Source organism: Ambystoma mexicanum, chromosome 1q (assembly GCF_040938575.1).
Source record: "Ambystoma mexicanum isolate Mex_15411 chromosome 1q, UKY_AmexF1_1, whole genome shotgun sequence".
Classification (NCBI taxonomy): Eukaryota; Metazoa; Chordata; class Amphibia; order Caudata; family Ambystomatidae; genus Ambystoma; species Ambystoma mexicanum.
In genome coordinates, this window is record NC_090922.1 from 572,887,410 (window position 1) to 572,908,413 (window position 21,004).

General features: G+C 44.9%; 1 protein-coding gene across 1 annotated transcript in view; it reads left to right on the top strand.

The window, feature by feature from the left end:
• The window catches only part of EDEM3 (ER degradation enhancing alpha-mannosidase like protein 3), a 925,252-nt gene that overhangs the window by 274,778 nt on the left and 629,470 nt on the right, over positions 1-21,004 (top strand). Inside the window, 1 exon segment of the mRNA XM_069641064.1 lies at positions 15,628-15,781. Within this exon segment, the coding sequence (XP_069497165.1) occupies positions 15,628-15,781 (154 nt within the window).

The window sequence follows — 21,004 nt, forward strand, 5'->3', positions numbered from 1 at the left end:
CTTTCCCAGTGAGAGCGCTCTGCACAGAACCGAGTGCATATGTCCCTTGTTCGGTGCTGCTATCTCACTGCAGTCTGGTCCGGTGATAAAACTGATGAGCGGGCCATCCCCCAATCGTTGTTCCATACATGTTTGCACCTCCAATCAGGCTTCAGCTTTTCTTGCTGCAAGTGTATAATGACTCCAAGCATCCGGGGACCAGGGAAGCGCCCTCACCACAAGTGCCGTTGATCTTACCCACGGAGAGCCCTCATACAGGAGAGTGTATATCACTCGTACGGTACCTCTAACGCACTGTAGTCTGGTCCAGAGATGGAGCGGATGAGCGGCTAATCTCACAAGCCTTGTTTCATATATATCTCCCCCTCCGTACAGCCTTCAGCTTATCTTGCGGCCAATACGATGTGTGACCCCACTGGGCGCAGTGAAAGACGCCACGCGTCATCTTGGAAAGTTGCCGGCCCAGTTGCCCCGGCACTGCTCCTCTCGCCAAACTCTACCAGATCATGCCTTACTCCTTTCGATCGTCCTTGCCAGCGGTCCGCACTGCTACTGCCAGCTGGAAGTGCCTTCTTTACTCCTTTTAACTACAGACTTCACACGGAGGCCATCAACAGAGCGTCCGCATCGACGGTGCTGCTGGCCACACCCTCCCACCCCCCTGTACGCCATTAGTAGCCCAATGCACCCTTTTGGAAGCCATTGGGGTAATCCTGTATCTTATAAGCCCTTTTCTCGGCCACTTTACTTTTGTACATACTTCTGTCTGGGTGGATGAGGCAGGTCTTAAATAGTCATTGTTATAATGTGGGCTCAACCCTGCACACTCCAGTGTGATTATAAGTGGAATAGCCTGACCTTATGCCTTATGGCCCCCAGATATGCCCAATACACATCCTGTGTTGGCCTGTGTGTTTTAGTGGTTTTTAGGGCGAGCCTGTTCGCTGGCTACAATAAACATTGTGTATCTTTCTAGTGTATGATTGGAGAGCTGGCTTAGGCCGTTCCATGAGTAAATGTGCACATCTAGGTTTGACCCTGTGCATTCCTTACATTTTTAGTGGAATTGCTGGACGATAGCTGTGAAGATGGGTTGGCGGAGCAGAGTGCCTGGCTTGATCATATTGGTTGGACTCCGGCTCTGTTGTCCTTGCTTCTGGATTGTATCTTGACTGCTGGAATTCCTTCCTAGGCTTTTATTCATCCTCCCACTGGTCCTACTTGGTGGCGTGACTGCCTGTTCAATCGTGGGACCCTTTCCTCACCTTCGCTGTGCAGCCTCCCTGCAAAAGCTTTTCTTTATCTAAGATACCCAATACCTGGATAAAACCACCAGGTAGATTTGTGTTGCCTGATTTTAGTCATTATTAGAGCAAGTGTGCACATATGTCGGCTGTTTTTTAGCAGGAATTGGTCCCGATTTACCATCTGATGTATTTCACTACACGGATGTAGCAACATTGAATGGGAAGATTGCAAAAAGCTTGCGATAATACTGAAATCTATCTCTTTGAATTGAGCATACAGTTGTAGCAAAAGCCTCAATTTTGGAAATTAATGAAGTAGTGGAAATACTGTTGTAAGAGACTGCAATAGGGACCATGCTTGGCCCTTCCTGTGCCATCCTTTTTGGGATTGAGAAGAGAGAATAGAGGGGTCTGAGAAAATTGAAAAACGTATCGCTCATTTTAGCGTGATCAGTCTATATTAATGAAAGCGATACATGACGCCTCCATACATCTTAATTACATTTTTGGAGTTGTTAAGTGCTAGCCATTTAAACCTGTTTTGCTGTAACAGAGTACATAATCAGGGGATTTATCATCTCTGAAATTGTTGGTGGATATATTCTAGTCAAACAATGAGAAATCTAAAACGGCTCCCTAACAAGAACAGACAACATCCACAACATTGGTCACATCCAGCCTATTAAAAGGGCAAAATCCCATTTGGGGATATTTATCGGAGCATAGACTGTCGTAGAGCTGGTAATTTACAAAAACTGGTTTGGAAGATTTGGTGTGCAATGTCTTGATATAGGGTTCCCTAAATGGGATGTGGAAAAAACATCCAAACAATTTTGTAAAAAAATCGGAGAATTGATCATCATGCTGGTTAACAACGAAGGTTAGCCATGACTGGGGAGCTTCGAGAAGGATTCTACATAAGTTCCCCAGGTGTAGTAATCGGGGCACAGGATTTTAGAATTATTTTTAAAAGCATCCTGGCTCCATACCAACACCCTACAACAGCTTTACCAAGGGCTAGTGTCTGAACACTGTGATGCATTGGGTCACCGGGAACATCACAACTCTGGCCATCATCCCACTACTCAAGAGTATCTGAGACATCTGAGCCTGAAAGTCTGGAAATGGTGGTTAGAAAGGGCCCCACTTGTTGGCCTATTAGACTGGTGATTGATGCGAAAATGAGGTATTAGTGACTGGCTGCCCCAACACATCCCTGGTTAGCGAGTGAGTGCTTTGTACTCCGTCTGTAGCACACAAGGCTCTTTTCCCAGGCTGCACTGTACCAGTTTCCTGAAAAACTTCTTGCCACTGTAGCAACTCAAAACCACTCCAATCAATCTACCAAGCCCCCCTTCATGCTCTTCAAGAAACTACCATCTCAGTATAACTAGCCACGTCTAAATCTTTGGCTAGATTATCAACTCTGCATGAATTGCTGGACCTCCACTCTGAACAACTCTGCCATTGCACAACACATGATGTACCTCCCATTTAGTATAGGCACTCCACCCACCTTTATAGCACCTGTGAAACTGCAGATCTCACATTTATAAGATCTGCTGGGAATTTCCTCATGCTAGATTCTTATTAACCCATGGTATGTTATTATTTTCCAGCAAGTTAATACAAGCTGCGGAATCCAGGCTTGAAATATCATATCTTAGTCACGTAATTAAAGATTAGACATTCAATTTGTTTGTTATAACATTCATTTGTGAGTCTCTGAAACAATACTTGTTATGACCATAAATGGATAAACCTATTTGCTGATAAGGTCCATCAGCTAGCTGCTGTAAATTCAATAAAATGAGTAAAAGGGCTACCTGCAGTCACAACGCATATATTGGTACGCCAAAGTTGGCAATCAAGCAATCAGATGGATATAGATATGAGTGGAATGTGAATGTAACTTTCACGCTTGGTAAGTAACAGGGGCAATGGTAATCCATATAAAAGCATATTCCATTCTAAAGAAACTACTTTCCTTCCCCGCTAATTCATTGAGTCGAACCAGGGAGACACATAAAATCCTATCATTACTTTACATGCAGGTGTGGTAGAGGCTATCCATTTAGTAGCAGCATGACTTTTGACAAATGGCTAACTCAACGGAGCATGCGTATATTGTAGACTGTGTGTGCGAGCTGCTGGAGACAGCCCCAGCGGACATGGTCAATGAGCCCTACGGCTGTTTTCCCTACTGGTTTCATAATCTCCTCTGTACATTGTTCCCAAAATTGCAGAAATGCTCCAGGCTCTTGTATAAAAGATACAGGAATGTATCTTCAGAAGTTCTGCACCTTGCACATTCTGGGCGTAGTGTATGGTCGATATAGTTCTTAATCACATGGGTAATGCTTGTTTTAGATAACATGCATTACATGTTCTGCGTAACATGCCCTTAGTGAAACCAGCTAACATTCAAGCAAACCCAAATACACTCTGCTACAACAAGGTCTTTGTGTAGGACAACTGTCGAACGCTCAGTGTTTTAACAGGGAAAGAGGCCTGTCTGCATAAATCGGTTTCGTATTTGACATGACACTGCATGATGACCATGCACGCCAAGTGTCTTTTGCAGCCTTTGCAATTCTGGACAATTATGAGAAACATCTTTCCCTGTAAATTATGCTGAAAGGGTCAACTCATTGTGTTAGCGTTGACTTTGCAGGGCTAAGCATAAAGAAGATGAAACCTGTTGCATGCTATGTTTACTTAGAACGTGACATTTTATTTTTCCACTATGTCGGCCAATTTGAAGCAAGTTACATGTGCAAAAGATTCCTGTGATATTTTGCAGCATGTTGTATTTTCCTTCTTCGAACCAATTACGGTCATAAAAAGCTGAAGGAGCTGCCGGGTGGAGTGCTCTGATAAGAAAGGGCACATTCTGTCAAGCAGATAGAATTGTAAGATTACATCTTGGGATCTGGTTTAATTATGTCAATCACTTGCTTGCACAGGCAGATCCCTGAAGGCAAGGTCCGAAATGAATTTGATCTACATGTACAATTAAAGCCTGCAATTTTATCTATATGCATAATCTGTGATTTTTATTAAATTAAGTGCTGGAATTGCATCCGTGAACATGAAAAAGGCTTTGACCATTAAGGGTTGTGAGGAACCTCGGGGCATCCTCGCGTCTACTCGCCATGGATCCTCTTCTCAGGTGGCCAGGGAAATGCCATCACTCTTGGATCCCAACCCTGGGGGTGGAGATGAGGGATCACCACCTGGGTGGAGGGACCTTAGGGAGTGGGGAAGAGAATGTATTTGGGCAAGACATGGTAGCCCCCTTTCCCCTGTAGGACTAAACCCTCCGTCTCCCATCCTTTATAGGTTATTGTCAATCATTTTCCCCTTACTTCCACTCATTCACACCACTTTCGTACTGGAACGAGGAAGAAGATTGCAGAGTACCACCAGTATATGAGAGTCGGGCAAGTGCAGCAAATAGGAGTAATTATGGTCAGGCAATTGAAACCAAGGACTTGCACCTGCAACCAGTTAACAGGTCATAAGTGTATAAAAGGTGGGACCCCCAGCAGAAAACTGCCCGGGAGAACAGGACGCAGCTGATGGTGGAGCAGGCTGGATAGGGGCCGCGGGAAGGAAGCTGGGTGCTGCAGAAGGGAGAAAGTGATGCTGGGGCCCGAGCGGTTCGTGAGAGGGTCGAGAGACCTGCAGCCTCCTTTGCCTAGTGTCCACAGGTGGAGCTCTGGGCACTGAAGACTCCGAAGCAATACAGGCCGCTGGTAGCATCGGCAAGGGAAAAGCAGAGCTACTAAGAGAAAGCAGTGAGGTTCGAAGAAGGTGAGCGCTGCTCACTGGTCTCCCAAGAAATTAATGCAGATTGAAAGCAAGTCTGGGAGAAGAGAGAAAACACCCGGAGGAGCGGTGAGTGGAATAAATGGAACACTCATCCTGGGGCGCTCCTGGGGCTATAAATGGGCATATGGTAATGCCGAGCGAATTGAAACCAGTAACAATCTAGCTTTCATACCCCTGCGGCGGGGTGGACATGGGATTTAACGGCCCACCAGCCCGAGCTTTGTAGGCCCGGGATTTACCAGGGTGCAACTAGTTTTAATTTTGTTTCCCCTTCCGACAGGAGATGAGCTCCGTGCAACCCCATCTCCCCTCAGAATTGAAAAAAAATTACAAAGAAATGCCCACCACAATAAAAATAGAAAAGGGACTTGGCCCCTTTTCGGGTGACGACGGCCATGAAAAACAGGTTCCAAAATGGCGCCGTCATCCGAAAAGAGACCTAGTCCCTTTTTCTATGTTAATGGCAGTGGTCAATTTTGTTAACATTTTTTTTTCCCAACCACAGCGACCGGTGAAGGCACAATCGTGCCTGGGAAAGGCAAATTGTGATTGGTCAATCCTCCTTTCCCGGATGCAAATTGGTTGTGGAACCCAGAGTGAGGGGTTTTGAATGCTGAGCAAGCTGCATCATGTTATGAATTAATAGAAGTGTGAAGCAAGTGATATTGAATACCGAACTGAAGGAAAGTTATGATGAACCTGTAAACAAACTGAAAATCAAGTAGGAAAAATCAGTAATGAACATTTATGAACTGAACATTTTTGAACCACATGAAAAGCAAGTGATGAGTACTTAAAAGCAAATGATGAATATTGATGAATGAAGTGAACAGCAAGTGGCAAACACTTATGTTTACTGTGAAAGGATGTTGGTGGAAGAGAGTGAACACCACAGAGAGTTGTGTTGAGGGAAATGCGGTGTGGCAAAGTCAAGAGATTGCCAAGGAGAATCAGAAGTGAATGAAAACACATGACATAGGTACAGAGCGAGAGAAGCTAAAGAATACAGAATGAGAACAGTGTGCCAAGAGTTATAGGTTGCGTGACCTGTAATTGGTGGACCCTATGGTCCGCCGACTGCGCCTAGACCCAGTGACCTCTACTTCGAACGAGCCAAGGAACGCAAAGATAAATCTGTATTTTGAACAGGGTTGCTGAAGTGAATGAGAGCAATCGATAAGAACTATTGAAAAGTCTTCAGGATTACAAAGTTGAACTGGAACTCTTTTTGAAAGCCAAGAGATTTGAACTGACTAAGTTTTGAAGCTGAAAGAGCTGACGTCTTGTGGAACGGAACCCCAAGGGCTTTTGGAACTATTTTGAACTTGGGGAAGGAGAAGCTGGAAAGTAAGCTGGAGCTGAAAGCACAGTACATTATTTGGAACACTATTTCTTTTGTTGCGGATAGCCCTACCCATTGTTTAGCTTTAGTTGTGAGGGCACGTGTAGGTTTTGGACACAGGCAGACTTTTAAGTTGAATTTACGGACACAGACTAACCTTTGTTTCTTTAGGTAGGTAAATCCCACCTTAACATATAGGGCAAGTTCGGACTTATTCCATCCTCACATTTAAGAAATAAATCCTTTTATTTAAAATATTGAATCTGTTGTCTGTCTTGCTTCATGATGCCTTCACAGGGTTCACACAGTCAGTGACTAGGAAGTTGCCAATGTATATATTTTGTGAATTGTCTAAAGGTGCCTAGTACAAGGTGATTTCTGTTGTGGACCAAATATAAGTTAATAATTTGTATTACTATAGTTTGAATAAATACAGTGGTGCCCTCTCCATTTTCTCTGATAGAGAAATGGGCCATGCTGTCAGGCAGATAGAAGTGTAAGATTACATCTTGGAAACTGGTTTCATTTTGTCATTCACATGGTGCATTTCTGTACTAATCCTACTTTATTGCTTTCCATTTGTAAAGTTGAATACATTGTTATGCTTCATTTATATAACCTTTTATGTTTTTAAGGCTGTCTGAAATAGTAAATTAATTGTGATCATCATTTTATCTGTATATATTTTTTGGGAGGAATTCACTGTTAAAGTGTGATTCACTCTTTTGCCGCCCCAAATTGATCAGTATTTTGGACCCTAATGCCCCTCCACCCCATAATTTTCATTTCCCTTGCCGTGTAGCTCCTAATTCATCCCTTGCCTTTCTATTTGCTCCTTAGACATGAAACCTCACCCACCAGACGTAGATGCCATAGTCTGTGCCCTAATAATTGAGGAAAGCTGAACCAGATCTATCCATCTGTTTATTAATAGTGCAGTTCTAGTTCCCATCCAGATTATTGTGCCCCCAACCCAATGAGTGCAGTGGGGATGGTATTTGGGGGAAAACAATGCATCATCCGTATTTGGATCATGTAGGCTTGCCAAACATTTCGGTTGAATGCTAAAGTGGCCCGAATGACTGAATCAGCCGACCTCATCAATTGGCTTGTTACCCACTGCCAGTGGTACCTTCCTTGATACCCAGTTCAGGACTCTCCAGGAGTAGCTGAAAAAGTTGGTTCCAAATACTTTCCCACCTTTAACCCATTGTAATCCATTCATTAGGGGATACATGTTTTTTGAGCATGGCAATCTGTATGCCAGATCTGTGCAAAAATAACAAGACCCTAATTCTTTAGCTATAATTGAGTCCGCGATTAGAATGCAAACTCATCTATTTAAACAACTGGAATCCCTCAGAAAAGGATCATTTCAAGAAGTCTGTAATGGGACTACTACAGCAGACATGTTGTGAACTCCCCTCCTCAAGGTAGTTGGATGGACATGAAAGTTACCATTCCACTGAGAATGGGATCAGAGGTGACGCAAACAACTTTGCACTGTCAGCAGATAAAATAAACACCTTCAAGAAAACTTAAATGCGTGAGGAAAATATTTGAAAAGGCTAATGTTACTTAAATATCGACTATTCATGCTGATAGTTTCTCCTGCCCCAAATCTGGGAACACCATAACTGATCATCTGTCTCACAGAAAGACTTCTCACTGGTATGCGATTCTGACCCAACCACACTGCCCTGTTTGGAATTCCAATAAGCATTGAAACCCCAAAACCACAATTCAAACCTCACTGTAGTAATAGTATTCCACCCTCCTTGCCACAACCCATCTATCCTAGCTAAATGTCTAGGTTTAATGATAAGCCTCCAAATGATCACAAGTACTTCTCATGGTAGACTTACGCATGTGGTTGGATAGCACAACAAAGTAATATGCAAAGGAATGTATGATATGGCGAGCCTAGACTTCAAACTATGAACAGAAGGACCTACTCACGAAAAAATCCATTCCCTTATTCCCTGGGGTGTCTTCATCACGCTCTCCGGATTATTCTCTGCTTCCTACTAAACTCATCTGTTCACTTCCATCATGTCTAACTTTACTATGATCGAATTACCAACCAGCTGTTTAGCACTTCTTACAACCATCCACTCCATAACAATCCTACATCCAGCTTAACATTTAGACCCATGAAAAAGGTAAGGCAGGAAAACTTTGCAAACAGTGGAATCAAGACTAAAGCACGTAGGCCAACCCTGCCACCCTACAGATGGATGTCTACACAGAACTTTAATAAACCTGGGAAAAACTTGCCTCACAAAATTAAAGATCAACCAGTTGCTTTGGGTATGAAGTTTGACCATTCATATCCGGCTCTTCCCTTTAGGACCTAACCAGGATTTCCTCTCTTGTAGCAGTCAGTGAGGTGAGATAGATTAGCTTGAGAATGGCTGAGTGGGTTACTAGTCCTTATATCCAGATCCTGTGTTCTAGATCCTTCTGACCAATGGAAGTCAATGCTATGGTACTCCCAAGGTGACTGGTCAATAGTGGTGTTTCCTGTGTTTCGGTTGCGTAGTGGCGGGTTAGATAGTTGGAGGATCTTCAAGTAAGGAGGGAACTGCTCTTTTACTGCTTTATTCACACTTCCTGTCACATGTGTTCAGCCTCAAACTGACCATGCATAATTATTGGTCCTTGGGTAAACCCAATTCAGGATATATTGTGGGCTGACGGGCCCTGCATAGCCTTGCATTGTCAAACCATCGCATGGTTTGACTGTGTAGTGCAAGCTGACGCTGGACGACCTGACTGAGGCTGTTTTTATCAGGATGGGAGTGACATCTCGAATCAGATAAGACTGGAGCCATGAGTTTTTAACTGATTCGTTATGGCATGAGGTAGCCTTGCCTGGTGCTAATTGTGCAAAGTTGGTACGGCACCAGAGCAAACGACATGGTGAGCTGTAAAAGTGAATCCGGCAGTATCTGTAATCGCGAGGGATTTCACAATTTATGAAGACTAAACCACAAGCACACTTTTTTCTTGCACTTCAATTTGTTAGCCTGTGATCCATAAAATGTATACAATTGCATTAAACCACCCAAGAAGTCGTTAACATTTTCAAAGGTTTAAAAACATTGTGAAGACGCAGCATCAGTGATTCTTTTTTTTTTCTTCTTCCAGTCTGTATTTATTTAACAAAAGGAGAAATGTTGGTAAAAGTAAATTCACTTTGGTTAATTTTTCATTTCTCGACGTGTCTTTGCTTGGCATAATACACTGCTAAAATTGTATTTTGGTCAAGAATTGGTGCCATGGTGCCCTGGCAAAGGCTTGCGATTTATGTTCCAACTTCTTTTTTTTTTTTTATAAATGTCATTGTAATCTCTCATGGTTCCGTTTTTCAGCTTAACCGGCTGGAGGAGCAAGTTATGAGTCTGAAACAGAGAGAGGGCTAAGAATCACATTGAATGTACTATTTAATTTCCTCACCATGCTACCTGCCATTTGCCCGGTTCATATAATGGCTCACGTTGCCATGATCCCTGTCAATTTATAACCTTGTTTTGAGTGTTAGTTTATAGCCATAATATTTTTTATTTATTTACGCGTTTGGCTTGATATACATTAACCACAAAACGAAACAGATTACATTCAACAATTATGATGTGCTTAAAACATTAATTTGTATTCTATCTAAAATTCCCTCTGCTAAAATTAATTCACACCCCGGGAAGGGCCATTGACCAGTCAGGTGGCTGGAACAGCGGGCGATAATATATATTCTCCACCCGCTGTGCCAGCCACCCGAGGCCCTACCTAGGGAGAGAGCATTTTTTTTGTAAACTGGAAACCTTTCCTGTTTCCTCCGCACCCCACAAACAAACAAACCAAACAACCTCCTTCCACACTTATCTGTGGGACTTTCGCCGCAGCGCCTGCCTTCTGCTCTGTCTGCCATGGAAATGGAAATGGGACCTCAGGAGGGGTATATCCCGAGGGGAAAAATAGAAAGCCATTTGCACCCTGGATGAACCCCACGGTGCATATGGCTTTCATGCCCCGGTGTGGGGGTGGACATGGTCGGTATCTGCCAACAGCCCTTGCTGGTGCCTACCATGGCTCTTGCTGGCGGGCCGGTACTGGCCATGTCCACCCCCCTGCCGGGATGTGAAAGGCCATATTCAGATTCCATTTATCATAGCTAGAGTTCAGATACAAATCACCTAAACCATCACATTAACTTAACATAGTTATCAAGATACAACATTGCGCTATTACAATCGTTTGCGCAAAATCTCAACAGTACTGATGCAATCTAGTACATGATTCAATCACTTTCTGCCTGTTAAAACAATTTCAACTGCTTTGTCTGTTTGTTCGTATTTGACCATACCCCTTAATTAATCAAGACTGGTAAAAGAATTATATTGAGGAACTGGAAGAATGCTTTGACATTGAATGTGGAGACGTGGTTGTCTGAGATGCATGAATTGGCAAATATGGAGAGAGTGATGTATAGGAGACTTGGTAAATTGGCTTTGTTTGAGAAAATATGGGGTAGATTTTTGCAGTTGTTTTAAATTGACATTATAGTTGTTTGATGGGGGGTAATTCAGAGCTGTATTTGAGATGTTGGGGATTCAGGGTATTGTATATCTCGCTGTGTACATAGTACTGTGTAAAATGTTGTACTTTTCTTGTGTGTTTTTTTTTCATGTGTTATTTGATATACGCTGATTGTATTGGGATTTGTTATGGATGTTGTGTAAATAAAGTTTAAAAAAAAAATAATAGTAGGAGAAAATGTTTCCATAATTGGGCAAGTTTGGGGAATTTCCAAAGCACCAAAATCCTGGGAATTAACTGTGGCAGCAAGTGTTTGCAAGGAATAACAGCTTTGTTCCCAGGCCCTGCTACTCAAAGGCCTTTCCGAAAAGTGCTTTTTAGAAGATATGCAGGGTTAAAAACTGGTCTTCTTGACTATCCTATGTCGGACTTCCAACTACAGCAATCCTTTACAATGAAATAATTTGGCTTGTCCACTTTGTTTTTTCATTATTGGCCTGCTCTTGCATTAGTTGTTTTTTCACGCCGCACTAACTGTAATATAACATTTGTTTGCATGTGGATGCAAGTTACCTGTCTACTTACCATAAATGGTGCTCTACATGGAGTAACTGGACACATCTGAGCTGTAAGCTACAGTAGTCCTCATTCTTCTGGACAGGCATGTCTGTAGCAGTGGGATTTAGTGCTACTGTGTGGTACAGCATTTAACATGCTGGGGATTGTTTGGGATGTGTGGTTTCTCCATTTGTTTTTCATTTTTCAAAAGGATCTATAGTTCTTCACGGGAGTGCATGAGGGAAGTGTGGATGCCTATAATGGATACTATGTCCTCTGCAGATCCCTTATCTTTAAAACTCTCTCCCCTCCAGGATGGTTCAACATTTTCTATAAATCGTTCCCCCTGTGCCTTTTGGTGCTACCGCCTACCTGCTGTGTCCGTAGGGTGTAATTTTGGCCTCCACTGAAAGTGATCGTGTAAGTGGCAATGCTGCCCGTGCCCAATGGTTGAATTTCAGACTCCTCGAGTAGCGCAACTTCAGAACACACTCCCTCTTGGATGCAGTTACACAAGTTTACATGTTATGCTTTATCCTTATTTTTTAATTTGGCTTTTTCTTAATTTCTTTTGCACAGAATAGTAAGACAACCTTAGGCTTTAAAACATGTGGAGAATTCCCAAACCGTGCCCATAACTGATGCAGCTGACCTTAATATACTACTGTGACATCAGTAGCTATAAGCCCTGAGGGGGATTCATCTCAAAGGCCAGGCACTCCAGGAAGTGCAGACATTTTATGCCACTGGAGAAAGAGAAAGAGACCACCTGGCAGGGGTTCACTGGAGTTGCAGCAATCCAAGCACTTATATGAGGAGGAGTCCCATTGGTTCCAGGGTACAACGCACAGGAAGGTCTCACTCTGGGAACGCCTTAAGGTCTTAAAGCATACACATTTGGATAAGAAAAGTAAGAGGACAGAGCCACCAGCTAGAAACTCCTTGTCAGATCCGTGGTAATGGCGGCTAAAGGGCAGCAGGCAACAGATGCCCCTGTGGCACCAGAGGTGTGAGCACTTCATGAGGGTGATGTGGATGCTGAGAGTCGTAGGGATTCGAAGGATGTCAGTGGGCTGGCCATGTCACCTCATAATGTTGAATGAGCACGTGCCTGTTGGCCCCAATGCAGAATCCACCTCTTACATGGCCTTTACAAGATGGACTGTCAAGTCTGTGGACGTTTAGTGGTGGGCAATGTTGGGCAGGGCTAAAAGAATAAGTGGAGGGTCAACTATGGAGGGTCAACTTTTCCTGCCTTTTGAGCACCCCCTAATGGATAACTGTAAAACAAGTTTCTGGTCCATCCTTAAAAAGTAATGGGTTGTGGAAATGCATGCCCCCGTGGTCGAGAAGGCCATAGGCCTCTGACCCTGAAGCTCTTTGAGGCGTTTCAGAAATCTTCATGTTGTCCAAACATTTAGATGTGCTTGGAAATAGTGGACCCAGTGAAACAGTGACACCTGCTGGGTTCAGGCACTGCAGCTGGTTGAGACTGGTTTTTCATTTGACACCGATGTGCTAATTGTGAATATGCACTTCCAAGGAGACCAGCACTTTGGGGATAAGGTGTACCACCCCTTGGAGAATTTGAAGGGTTCTATGCAGGCAACCAGCTTCATAGGCCTCTCGTCACCTGAAGCAGTTTTTCACAGCTCGGCCGTCCGGTTGATGCTAACCACACACCAGTAACATAGATTTAGCAGCGGGATGCCACTGAGAGGTGTGGGGGCGGTTATTCAGGAAGCAGCTAAGCAGCAGCGGCCAGAAGACCGAAGCAGACTGCTTCTCAGTCTGACTACTTGTGTGCAGCTACCTCAGGAAGCTGATTCGATATATCCTCACAGTGCACAACGCTGGTGGTGGGCTGGCCAGGGGACTTTTTGACAAAATGTAATTGATGCAGTGAACACCCTAGCAACCCCCAGACCAATGGACCATTCAAGGGGACCAGAGGACACCCCTGCAACCTCTGCTCCCGTTGTGCAGTATAATGGAGACACTTACCGGGTCACACCACAACCCTTTTGCAGCAATGTTTAAAGTGCCTTTTTGGCTGCAACTTTTCACTGGACACCGAGACTAGGTCTTGCAGGTTATGGAATGTTAGTTTAAGAGTATTTACCTTTCACTCAGATTGCCATCCACAGCAGCGACATTAAGAACTTTATCAAGAAGAAATGCTCCTAGAGGCAGCGCTGATACTTCAAAGCTGAACCATAGAAAAAGTGCCCAAAGTAAAATGCCATACTAGGTTTTACTCAATCTTTCCAATCCCAATGCAGGAACAAGGAAAATAAAAGCCTATTTTAGACCCGAGGTGCTTGAACAAGTACATGTAAAAAGAAACATTCAAAATTGGGATCCTGTCTCAAATCTTAGGGGCCCTGTCTGGGCAACTGGATAGTATCTCTGGACCCCAAGGGCACATTTTTTTCATGTCAGTTTTTTACCAGCTCTCACACCGTACCTAGGGTATCTGGCAGTGGCCCAGCACTGGCAATTGAAGGTGTTGCCCCTTAGCCTGCCATTGGTGCAAAGGGCCATCACCAAGGTGATGCCAGTGAAGGTAGTCTACTCGACTGGTAAAATCACTGAACACTGCGGCTGTTGCACATAGTGTATTTTGCTGTGCGCATAAAGAAATGAAACCTTCTTCCGACAACGTGGCTGTAGTTGCATGGAGCAGTGGTGGCACAGATTGGTGGCACAGAATCCCATAGGGTTTGTTCAGGAGATCAGGAACAACCTTGACAGTATCAAGGCTGGTGTTGTGATTGTTGCGTGAGTATTCTTGTGTTGCTTTGGGCTGATAGCCTCCTGTACTCTGGTAGTGCCTCAGGTGCGGCTTCACATGAAATGAAAACATTTCATTGGGAGTTCAGACGCTGATGGTGCCAAGTCACTGGGTCCAAGGAGGACATGCCATCCAGTGAGTGCTAATCACGTGCACGATTTTAGCTGTTGCGACAAAAGAAAGACCATGTTGCTGAGCATGCACTTTGCGTTCTTCTTTCACGAGATGGTCATCAGGGACACGTCCATGACTGATTGGTGCACCACCTCAGTGACTGAGAATTGTTAGAAGTAGCTGGAACTGAGGGCAATTTGCCTTGCTAGCTTTCCAGTTGCAGCTACTGGTGAACTGAGCGATGGTCCTTAAAGAAAATATGACTGCATTGCTATATATGAGCAGTTGCGGACGAGTAGGCTCCATTCCGGTATGCAGAGAGGCTCAAGTTCAAAGGTTTGGCTATTTGCCTGAGACCTCTTTTTGCAGGCATTTCATCTGTCAGGTGAGAGCAATGTTCAAGTGGACTCTTGCTGACCCAGGTGTTTGGCAGGATCTAGCATCCAGACCTGGGTTTCCTCCACTTTCACGCCTCACTTCAAAACGCCTAAGGTTGCAAGGAAACTACCTGCCTGAGGAAATTGGCGAGATGACGAAGCACACAAAAACTGCTCCTTGGCAGTTGGTTTTGCAGGTAGTGGGATGAGCAGCAGATCAACCCTTTCTTGGCTTTGTTGGCTTAGTGTGCTGCATTTCACACTCATTGATATTTGAGGCCCCATCATCCAAGATTGTTGGCTAGTGCTGGTTGAATCTTTCAAAATCTGAAATTTGCAGACGAGATGTTATTCATCAGAAGAACAAGTTGCTTACGTTACATGTTATGTTGGTTCTGTTTGTTACTATCTCACTGTTACAAATTCCTTATTTGCCCACCCTCCTTCCCTCTGTCGCCTCTGAATGCTCCCATTCCATTTGTGGTCGGAATTGGGCTTAGGGCATATGTCGCCGCCTAAACACCTGGGCACTGTCTGTTTGGCTGGAGGCCTCGAAGCTTCCCTTGTTGAACCATAGGTATTGGTGTAAACACCAAGCAATGTTTAAGCATAAAATTAAAAAAAGTCTGCAGCCCCAACAACTTTGCGACTGTAAAGTTTAAAAGAAAATGAATCTGCAGAGGAGACCTTGGGTCCATCTGAACCAACATTTACCTGCAAGGTACGCAATTTGCTCTTTTACAGTGTTCACTGTGAGAGGTCAGTATGGTCTTATTTCAGACATGTATACATGCAACACTGTGGTGATTTTGTTTTTTATTTTAGTGGTCTTTTAGGGGGACATTCTTTGGCAATTGTGCTGCAAGAGGAAGGAGAACACCTACAGTGGTACGATGACGAGCTGCTGCACATGGCAAAGGAATTGGGCTACAAACTTCTGCCGGCGTTCAATACAACCAGTGGCCTTCCTTACCCAAGAGTATGTTAACATTTAATAACACATTATTAACTTTGTGTAGGTTGTTGTGTCCATAGCTGAAGGCGATCTCAGCATGTCCCTTGTGGAAGGGAACAGTGTGTACTTCTGTGTCACGTCACCTAGTTGGTGATTAGAGGTCCGTGTTGCCGCTCCCATGAGAAGGGTTTGTTGGATGGTATTCGTCCATATGGTATTCGTCCATCAGATAATGATCTAGGCACTTTACAAAACCATATCATGGCTGTTAAAATAACCCATGAAAAAGAACATGGTCAAAATTACTAGATGAAATAATTAATTTGACATTAAAAGTAATGTAATCAGTAAGAACACAGTAAAAACATTAAAATTAACTCTCATGCTTCATTTGTCAAATTAATATATCTGCTAATCATTCACTTTATAGAAAGGGAACATATGCATTGTTAACTGACATGTTAAAATGGGGGGGGGGCTCTGTCCAAAGACCTCTTAAAATGTGCCTTGAGCAATGCATTGTCAAACAGTCTGGACTTATCCACCGTTTCCAGATGTTTTTAATGTTACACTGCGTGCACTGATTGTACATTGCTCCCTTTCTCTTGCATCAAGGTAAGTAAATCAGTGTCTAAACCCTGTTGTCTGCATGTGATTTTAGTTGATCTTTTGCTTCATTTGTTTGGCATTATTTTGAAAAGAAATGCCATATTAAAGCCAGTCTTTTTAAAGAAAAGTGAATATTTGGTTTTCAATGCAGGTTATTTGTAATGTTATGTAACTGTGTACTTCGGTATAATGTCTAAACAAGAGCTGCACTTGGCATGTTCAATTTCACGTAATCAACCATGAATCATGCATAGTGTGGGAAACGGGTTTTAAACTATGCAAGTCTTTTCTGAACTTGTTTTCCCAATATTTAATTGACAGGCAGGGAAAATGGTAGATTTACATTTACCAATTGAGCATTAGCCCCCGCATCCAGCTTGTGTGGGTGTGCATTTTCAGGATGCTTGTGACCACAATATATGCCAGCATTTCCACTGCAAGAGAACATTAATTTTGGTTTTGCCTGATTGTGAAACTGCACGAACACGGTCATGATGGCTTTGCCCAGTGAGGCCACTGCTACAAGCCACTGTAAGAACACACTTGTTTTGCCCAATAATGCCAGTACCGCAACACTCATATTCTGGACAGATTGCTTATGTGCTCATGAGGTAAAAGTATGCTGTAGTTTGTGACTTTGGGTAAAGCCAATCAGCTGATAAAGTAATACAAATACTCATATATAGATAAAACAGGATTTGAGAGCTCAAATCCAAGGAGTATATGTTGTGCAAAGACAAACTTTGCTTCCCCTTTTCAAAGAGAAGGGACTTAATTTCTTCAAAGTTCTTATCAAAAGGCCAATGAATCAAGAATGTTGAATGCACTATCGAGTGGTGCAAGCAGGCGCCACGGGCACTCTGTCTGCCATGGGCATCATATTACACCGAGCAATGCCATTCCCTACACAAATGCACAAATACATGCACCAATACAACTAATCTAGGGACTGGGTTTCTTGCAACGTGTTGACAAACATATTAGCCATTGGGGAAGACTCTGTAAGTCTGTTAGTTGGTGTGTGTTGGGGGGAGGAGGGTGCCACAAAAGATTTGTGTGAACTCTTATCGACCTAGGCTCACACAGGGTCATCAGTAAAACAAATGAAGTTAAAAAAAAAAAAATGTTAATTGTGAAAGCAGTGCAAGAATAATTTTTTGATACAAATTGTATGTTGAAATCCATACATGACCCATTCAAGCAAATCATTACAATTAGCACATGTTTTTTTCCTCTACAACTTCCTAGATGTATACAGCAGATGCGCATTCCAAAACCACACAAATATATATCATAGCACAACCAGTGAGAAAAAAGATAACCTCCCTGCAGAAAAGCGTTTAAAGGAAAGGTTTCCCTTCTGCGAAGTAGTTTTCACATGATGTAAGAGAAGATCTCAGATCAAAGCAGCAGTCGATCACCAAAGGGCTAATTCCCAAATGCCCCTTCCTAGTAAATGCAATCTACTTGCACGTCAGCAAAGTGACACCAGTCAGAAACATGCGCTTGTCTGACTCATTTACACCAAGCATTGACAATAGCAACAGATTGGGCTTTTGCGGAGGCATGGGAAAGGCACTTGCCAGGCACTCCTGTAGTGTGATTACCTGGCCATTGATGGTAGCATGTACAAAATGGTGATAGTACCTGGGCATCTAATAGCCGTGCCTGGCAAATGCCTAATACGTATACACAATCTAAAACTGTTGGCTTTGCCAGTGCTTGTTTTAAACAGAACATCAGTGATGGGCACGCATAGTGCTTATAAATCGCGTGGCTAAAGGCAGACTTGGTTAAGACCTTTTTTTATTACACCCGTCTGGGGTTTACAGGTTCAATTAAGTCATTAACTAGCAGAAGACTGCTTTGAGAAAACACTGGCAGTGTGATTGCTAAGTTTCATGGTAAGGCTTAAGTAAAGCATTCCCATGAGGTGTTTTAGGCGGGGAGAGGCAGTAGGTGTGTGGGAACTGCCATGGGGATTAGCATGTCCATGAGCAGAAACTGGGTGGACAGATAACCAAACAAGACTTACGAGCTCTGTGTCTCTCGTGCTATTTCTTACTATCTGCACTCTTAGGCAATATTTTCGTCTTTTAGCGCCACCTTATAGCCCAAACTATAAAGGGTGGAAATAATTTGCTTTGTACACATGCTCATCATAAACTGCGACAATCACATTAACAGACAAAAGTGGAAAAAAGGAGTCAATTTCATGAGCAAATTGCTCTAGGATGCAACATGCCAGTACACTGTATGCAACCATATCCGTGGTCCCTTTATTACTCGTACATCCTGTCCCCTTTCCTCCATACTGCATGGAAGTCTCTTTCCAACTTCAGACTCCCACACTCTCTGCCTACGTTGCCTTGGTCCAGACCACGGTTGGTAGGCTTGTCCGGCGTGCAGTGCCCTTTCTTCAAGGTCTCTGAAGTGCAGACTAGCCAAGTGGAGGGAGCTCTTCCAGAAATTGCCTCCAGAGGACCTGAAGTACTTCGCCTACCATCGATCTAGGCCTAAAATGGGGCCTTTTTTTTTTTTTTCTTTTTTTTTCTTTTTTTTTTTGCCATCGCACCCTGCAAGGGAGACTCCTTCCCAAGAACTCGCCAGCGCGGGAGAGACCGTACAGGTTCTCCTACCAGCACGTGGACCAAGGCTATCTCAGCTACCGGCCGACAGGTCGAGGGATCAGTAGATCCTCCCGGTAACAGTGTTGAGGGGCCGGAAGGCTCTTGTACCGGGTCTGTACCCTCGGGCCACGCCCTAGTACCGGCAATATGTCCGAGGGGGGTGCCTAAACACAGCTCTTCCAGCCGGCAGGCCGAGGTTGTAACACCTACAGGCCTCGGCCTGAGGAGCAGGGTAGGCCTCATGATCCATACTCAGTGAGCCGAGCAACATGACGTAGGCACACGGAAGGCAGCTTGACAAGATGGCCGCCGCGCCAGACTGTAACACCTGTTGGACGCCGCACCAGGAAGGGGAGCTGGTCGAGGAACGTGCATCAAGGTGGGACTGGTGTCCACCAGGTATGTGGCCTACAGCTTATCCTTCATTGGCACAGGGCAGGTTCCCGCTCCGTCCATATGTGCAGGGTATGCAGCGGTTCCAGCAACCTCCCGCTACCCCGTCAATACCCCCTACTACCGCACCAGCCTGTGAGTACAGGTTCTTCGAGAGGTTTATCGGCTCATGAAATCTCCTCGTATGGAGGACATCCTCAGGAGACCATCAGGGACGTGCTCCCTCCAATGCTTCCGGCCCCGCAGGCCCCAACTCGGGTGCCTCTGGCACCAGCGCAGCCTTTACCATCTGCTCCGGCCCCCCAACCAATCGGGCAGGCGGTTCCTTACCAGCCTCTGGCTCTGGCCCCGTACCCCAGCCTCCGGCCCCCGCTAATCCTCCACAGATGCCTGATCCTCTCGTCCCCCAGGTGGACACGGATGAGGAGGACCCCGACACGCCTGTGTCAGCCAAGGCCTTCCATGAACGTCTTGCAGGACTGGCGGAGTATCTGGGCCTTCCTCAACCCGAGGCTGAGCAACCAGCAGATTGGCTCCTCACAGAAGTCCTCACGCTACGGCCGTCTGCTAAAACGGGAATTCCACTGCAGACCGATGTAGTCGCTGTGGCCGAGAAGGATTGGCTCAAGCCCCACTCAGCCCAGCCGGTCTATCAACGCTTGGACGCCAAGTACAGGCAGGTGGAGGGGGGGATACACTCTTGCTATCTGCCCATCCTCAGCCACACTCCTGAGTGATCGCTAAGGCATCACTGTACTCCAAGCCTCAGTCGTCAACAGCATCCTTCCCTGCGGCGCTGCTATTCAAGCAGGAGAAGATCTTGGAGGCTTACTGGAAGAAGCTGTATTCCAATGGGTCCTTGCATCTTCATCAGGCCAACGTGGATGCCATGCTGGCGGCCGCTAACCAAAGGTTATGGTGGGAAATTGCAGACTTCCTCCTTGAACTTCCCACGCAGAGCCAATCACGTTTCAAAGCAGGAATGGCTGAGGCCAAGCTGGTGGCGCAGGATATCAGAGTCCACTGTGGCACACATCGATACCTCTGCCCATGCCATCTGCATTGCCACAGACATGAGAAGAACACCCTGGCTCAGTGCTACTAAATTCAATCTGGATGTCCAGGAACGCATATTAGACCTGCCATTCGAGGGGAGTGACCTCTTCACTACACCACGGACGAGGAGCTGGATAAAAAGAACAGCTCACAAACCATCCATCCATCCATCCTGACAATGTACACGCCCAAACAGTACACCCAGTCACAGCAGCGCTCAAACAAGGGGCGTACATATGGAGGGTTCTGCGGCTTCCAAGAACGGAGGTCCAGGCAGCCCGGCCTCTCGCCGACTCCACATCGGCGCAAGCAACAAAAAGGGGGAGGACGGGAAAGGGATTTTTTCCAGTCCCCCTCCTCAGCAGCAGCCTCTAAGGGAAAGAAGGCATGACACGCCCCTCCGGGTCCACGTGTCTCCAGTGGAGGGGCAGGGGGGCAGGCTTGCTCTCCATGCACATGTCTGGCACCATAATTTTACGGACCCGTGGATCCTCTCCGTCGTATCTACGGGGTACCGCCTACCCATCCCTGCCTCTCCTGCCTACTCCCCTCCACTCCC